This window comes from Macadamia integrifolia, chromosome 3 (assembly GCF_013358625.1).
Source record: "Macadamia integrifolia cultivar HAES 741 chromosome 3, SCU_Mint_v3, whole genome shotgun sequence".
Classification (NCBI taxonomy): Eukaryota; Viridiplantae; Streptophyta; class Magnoliopsida; order Proteales; family Proteaceae; genus Macadamia; species Macadamia integrifolia.
The window spans coordinates 8,192,977-8,199,209 of NC_056559.1; the positions used below are offsets into that span (position 1 = coordinate 8,192,977).

At 40.0% G+C, this 6,233-nt stretch overlaps 1 protein-coding gene across 1 annotated transcript; it reads right to left on the reverse strand.

Annotated features, from left to right (window-relative positions):
* Positions 1-2,010: 2,010 nt before the first annotated feature.
* Positions 2,011-4,488, reverse strand: LOC122073468 (probable L-gulonolactone oxidase 6). The gene is made up of 3 exons (XM_042638060.1): positions 3,600-4,488; positions 3,239-3,494; positions 2,011-2,909 (listed from the first exon to the last, which is right to left on the reverse strand). Exons 1-3 carry the CDS (start codon positions 4,299-4,301, stop codon positions 2,086-2,088), a joined length of 1,782 nt encoding a protein of 593 aa, XP_042493994.1. The 5' UTR covers positions 4,302-4,488; the 3' UTR covers positions 2,011-2,085.
* Positions 4,489-6,233: the final 1,745 nt, after the last annotated feature.

The following is a 6,233-nucleotide window of genomic DNA, read 5'->3' on the forward strand; positions in this document are numbered from 1 at the left end:
AGCACATTTGCTTAATATTTGTCCTATTGTGCCTAAGAAAGCATAAAGTGGTAATACATATTATTTTACTTTTTAAAAGGAATAAGCTTGAGAGGGTTTTCTGAGATGCTAGGGTAGGGCATCCTAGCATGTCAGTGTCTATCTCTTTGCTCCTTACATGAAATTATTTCACTGCCCTACAATAATGACACCGTTTTACTGCATCTCATTGGTGCAGTCCTCTATGATGCTTGTTTAGAGAACTCTCTTAAAGAATTTAATAGATGAGGTGCCACGCTTGACTTGGCGGTAATGTTTCTAACTACATGTAAGGGGAGGGGGTTAAGTTTACGGGATGGAGGGGATTATCTTGGCACTAAAAAAAAAAAAATGATTGTTAATATGGTTATGTAGCAATCACCGATGGTTTGGTGGTTAGTCTATCATTTTTTTTTTTTGAATTCAAAAGGCCTACTAGGAGCTCCACAAGGGACCTAGAGTGGGGTTAGAATGAGGGCCAAGAGGGCCATATACTTCTAGAAAAACATAATATTAAGATACTAATAATTTTATAACTTAGATGTTGTCAAAGGGACATGATATAATACCCGATCAAGTTCTTAAGCATTCTCCTAAAGAAAGTGCCAACCACCGAGACAAGCCCTAGATCAATGGCTGGTCTATCATAGAATGCCATGATAAAATTTTGCAAGTGGATGCTTAACAAGTCTTCTACATTCATGATTTATTTAACCATTTCTCATTTTCACATGCATATATAGTCCCCGCCGGAATGGTCACATTGTCATAGCTGATCCAAAACACACATGGGTTTAAATAAAATACTTGACCTGTTGCTGCCTAACCCTAATGTCATGACACTCTTGATTGAGGAGCTATTACGACACCCATTCACTTGTCTAAAACTAGTATTTAGTTTCTTGTCCTATATTTAACCCTAGTTGCAATTCAAGATGACATGTTGATATTAGAGTTGTAATGCTCATTTGTTGATATCTAACCCTTGTTAATAACGTGCAACATAATTTGTCCCAATGCCACTCTTTTGTTGATGGAACGTGTATATGAATAACTATGGCTTTGCTATTTGAGTGAATAATTTAAAAAAAAAAAAAAAAAAATCTAGATTTCTAGTTGATAGCCGGACCTTGAACAACCACTAATATAATAAACTGTTAAAATAATTATTTTCTTAGATAAGAGTTCTTTGACATTCCAAGTATTCTACACCCTCTCACCCAAGCAATTAAATCGTTCCTTTTAAATAGAAAATTTCTCATGAGAAGACATAAATCAACCAGAGAGAGAGAGAGAGAGAGAGAGAGAGAGAGAGAGAGAGAGAGAGAGAGAGAGAGAGAGAGAGAGAGAGAGAGGGACTTGGTACCATCATTTTACTGACTAGCTTTTAAGGGTAAATTGTATGTGAATCCATAAGAATTTGAAACCTTTTGCCATCAAGAAATTGTCTCTAGAGAGAGAGAGAGAGAGAGAGAGAGAGAGAGAGAGAGAGAGAGAGAGAGAGAGTTCTACGAGGCCGAAAAGGTTACAGGGACTTGGTACCATCATTTTAATGAGAACAAAACTTGGCTGCTGCCTAAGTTGCAGCCAAGTATCTGCAACCCTTGGTACCAGCCAGGGGAATAGAATCTCAGGGGTATAGATGAAAAAATACACCCTAGGTGGGTATATTCAAACCAGCCCCTAGGATTCCATTTCCTTGGCTGGGTATCCCAGTTAAAAGCAAAATTTTTTCCTTTTAATGACTAGCTTTTAAGGGTAAATTGTACGTGAGTCCATAAGAATTTGAAACCATTTGCCATTAAGAAATTGGCTGTGAGAGAGAGAGAGAGAGAGAGAGAGAGAGGGAGAGTTAGCTCTATGCGGATGAAAGGTTTACATGGACTTGGTACCATCATTTTACTATATTTTTTAAGGGTAAATTGCACGTGAGTCCATCAGAATTTGAAGCCTTTTGCCATCAAGAAATTATCTCTCAGAGCATTACTAATATTGGAATCAGTTCGGAAAAGTTATTTATTAGCCAAGCACCGAGCTGGAGCATTTCTAATACAGAAAAGTTATTCATTAGCCAAGCGCCGAGCTACATACCCTTGCGTCCTTGTACACTCTGCCTGGTTTACAAAAGAAACCCATGTGTGGGGCGCAATGGACGTCCTGGGAGCATACACAAAGCCCTTCAAGGGCGCATCCCTCCTTAATTATGGTCACCCCATTTGTATTCTGAATCCCAAGCACTTTGTCTGTCCATTCACTAGAGAAGAGCCCCTGTGGATCATATCTCTGCTTTACCTTCAGGAATGCCTCTGCATTACTCCCATACTTATTAATGGCCCCAACGAAAGCAATGTTCCTATTCTTGCCCCAATGAGGCAGCCCATCATACTTGAAGAGCGCAAGCTGCTCTATCTCTTCCATAATGTCCTCATAAAGCCTAGGCCTCATGGGGTCACTGCTCCTATAGTAGGTGAAATCAAAGTCAACTGCGTCTTCCTGTTTCCCCAAGTAAGCATTAGAGGTCTTCACGTATCTCATTAGGATGCCATTGTAGAGGTCCAATACACACAATGCCTTAGGCTCCAACTCACTCAGCTTCTGCACGTCTTGGATGAAGCTCTTCACTTTGGATAAGGCTATGCTGACGGTGGTTTGGTGGAAGAATTGACTCTTCACTCTGGGGTCCCATGGGCACAAAGTGATGAGACCATTTTCAGAACTGTCCAAGCATGCCCCTGAGGATTCCAGATGATTGTGATACCCAACCACTGGGTAACCAGGAAACCCAATTCCATTATTAGTTAGGCCGTATGCGCTGGCAATCAAGGTAGACGTTGTTAGCTTTCCATTCACACACTTTCCTTCTCCATAGTTTGTCAACTCTTGATTTTCCTCTGTTTTGATGAACCAAAAAAAAAAAAACCCCCGATAATCAATACCCAACGACCATCTTAACTGTCTTTGTAAGAATATGGTAAGATGCAACTAACTTTTTAAATGCGGATCAGGTTCTCGAAGGGAGTGTGGATCAGGTTTTTATAAAAGAATTATTCTCATATGGGCTGATATGGTGGATTCCATCTGTACGAATCAACCCCATACGAGAATGCTTCTTATACGTACGAGTGCCTGATTCTCATGCTCTCTCTTATGAGAATCTTTCTCGTATAAGAGAATGGCTCTAGAGGACCTCATCCACTCTCTAGTTTTTTTTTTTCCTTACCTAAAGATCTTATGATTGCCAGTTCAAGGGAAGGCATAGAACGGAATCCAATGAAGTCATATTGACCATTGCCGGAAATATTGGAGGAGACACGATCATCAATGCGGTAGACAGCCTTCTGTTGACTTGGATACCATTGAATATCTGCAAACTCGTGTTGATTTCCGAATTCAATTACTTGGTCTCCCAAGTCTGAGTCGTTCTTCTCCAAATAAGTAATAGATCGTTTGAAGAGTGGTTCTAATCTCAGGGTAACCTGTAATCACATTGGACAAAGTTCATGATGTGGAAAGGTAAAAGTAATAATCCCATATTGAGGTGAGTAGCCCAAAGCAAAGACTTATAATTTTGCAATGCTCACCTGAGAGATGACACCAAGTACTCCGAAGGACACTTGTGTGGCACTAAGATCATCAGGTTGAGTAGTATCGATTACTCGGAGCTTAGCGTAGTTGTCATTAGGTCCCGCGGGGGTGACGATTCGAAGTCCGACGACATAGTCATGGACAGCACTTCCCTTCCCCCACAAGGAGCTTCCGTGGGCGCCGGTGGCCAAAAGTCCACCCACCGTTAATCCCCACCAGTAGGGCGAGTAAGGCAAAGCCAGTCCGGCCTTGGCTCCCTCGTCGATCAGCTGCCTTAGTGTCACTCCACTCTCCACTGTGATAGTCATGGTGGTGGGTTCTACCTTCAACGTCCGGTTCAGATACTTGGTGCTTATCAGTAACCCCTCCACCCCGTCGGTACACATAAGTTTTGGGATGCTGTGAGTTGAAATGGTCGCCACCTTCATCTTTCTCTTGCTCATAGTGCCCTTCGCTACCACCGCCACCAGCTCTACCTCACTTGTTGGATACACGACATCGGCAGCTCGACACACGCTCCGATCAGGGAAGGCACCGTAGGTATTGGAGATGGTGCAATTACTTGTTCCCGACGGCGACAAACAATTGATGGGATCCTTGGGAGGACTACAACCCACCCTACGCAATTGTAGAAACAGAAACTGAAAGTGGAGAACGAAGAAGCCCCTGGCCAAAACGGAAACAGTACCCTTTCCCATGCTTAAGGACACTAATGACTAGGGAGGTACTTAAGGTTTATAAGTAGACAAAGGCTGTAAGGGCATAAATAGTAAATAAGATTTGTAAGTGCGTAGTGGAGGAGAGAGGGTTTTGTTGATTAAGAAGCTTTGTGTTCCAGAAATAATGAATGAAAGAACCGTTCCTTAGAACTTTAAAGACTGGAAAATGAAAGAAGTCTCTTTGACAATTTATTTTGGATCGAGTTTTCCATCCACCGTGGCCGACAGCGTACAATAGAAGGTGAGAGTGAGGGTGGCGAGTCCGGATCAGGTCCTCGTATGAGAACATGTGTTTCGATTCTCGCTAAGAGGTGGACGTGTGTAACCCACTTATTATCTCACTTAAGTTTTTGACCGACTACCAATCTCTTCCTATTTTCTCTCCTATTCTCTTTTCCATACTCCTCTCTTCTCACGATTTATCAATTTTTCTTTTAATTTATTTATGATTTAACATTCGTTTATTATTAATCCTACAAAATAGCTTTATTTTAATCCCACAAAATAGTCGACTCCCTAATCGCTTTCCCTTTTTCTTTTTTTTTTCTTAAGTTATTTTCTCTCTCTCTCTCTCTCTCTTAATTTTCATTAACATATTTCCTCATCCATAGAGGACGGTTCATCCACCATCCTAAGGTTCACAAATCTCTATAGTGCTTTAGTATAAGTCCAAAATACCTTTTTAATTTCCTCTTCCATTCATATGGAGCCTATGATGAATGGATCACCGCGGTTAAAAGAAAATGAGATTTCTCCACCTATAGAGTTATCAAAAGGATATTTTGGACTTGGGGTTTTAGTATAAATATCGTTGGAATCAATTAATTAAAATAAAAAATAAAAATTAAAAAAAAAATAGAAATTTGTTTATATATATATATATATAAAGAAAAATAATGTATGTCATTTAAGTAGAGAAAGAGAGGATAAAAGACATTTAAGTCGGAAGAGAGAGAGAGAGAGTGATAACAATATTGTAGGTAATCCCAGTAGTAAAATTTAGTGGATTACATGTGTCGGTAAAAAGAATGTACGAGAACCCAAGACAAAGTTCTCGTACGAGGACTTGATCTTGCCTCAAGGGTGGCAGTGGGGACATGTGGAGTGATGGGTTCACATCTAGATTATCGAAAGGACGGAACTTGGCTGGTACCCAACTACCACTAGTGGTAGGAAGAGAAATGAATTCTCGGGGTGGCAGCCAATTTTTTCCATTCAAAATGACAAAAGACTCTGCCCCCACTTCATGGAGTTGAAGGTAGAATCTCACATGTTCGAAAACCTCCCTCCCGCCTTTTTTTTTTTCTTGTTTTCTTGGGGTTTTACATTCAAAGGTTTGGTGACACTGGACTTGGAAATGGAAGGTATGCATATTATCGTTATTGTTTTGTATAGTCATGTTTCTCGTTGTTTGTGTTAGTGTTAGAGGTTTCTTGGGTTTATTTCCTACTGATGGCAGTGCCGAAGGTGGGTAAGGTTGTCCCAAGTCCTTTTTCTTCTCTTTTGTAACTCTATGGCTTGCTTTCTATCTGCTTGGTAAGTGATATATATATATATATATATTATTTTCTGATTATTAATACAAATGATATTTTAGTAGAAAAAAAATTCGAAGATTTTAAATGCTTTTAATGGTAAAACCCTTTGCGATCATCTTGGCAAGTTGGCATTCAGTGCAATATTATATCATATTTGGTGGAAAAGAAACAAAAGAAGATGGACTACCAATTCTCGTTCACTGGAGTAGATTACGGATGCTATTACTTTTGATGTGAGGAATAAAGTTCTTCATAATTTTGTTGTTTGCCTTAATACAAATAGAAATCAGTTCCTAGCTTCGACATGGGACCTTCCTCTCTTCTATCCCCCCTCTCTCATTTTCTTGTATCATTCTCCTTTTTGTTGTTCACC

What these genes read in the sequence shown, in the direction of transcription:
- LOC122073468 (XM_042638060.1), bottom strand. Translation starts at nt 4,301, where the DNA reads ATGGGAAAGGGTACTGTTTCCGTTTTGGCCAGGGGCTTCTTCGTTCTC. An exon ending in TACTTGGTGTCATCTCTCAG is followed by an intron (nt 3,495 to 3,599) that starts GTGAGCATTGCA and finishes ATGTGATTACAG; the next exon opens with GTTACCCTGAGATTAGAACC. An exon ending in GGCAATCATAAGATCTTTAG is followed by an intron (nt 2,910 to 3,238) that starts GTAAGGAAAAAA and finishes TCATCAAAACAG; the next exon opens with AGGAAAATCAAGAGTTGACA.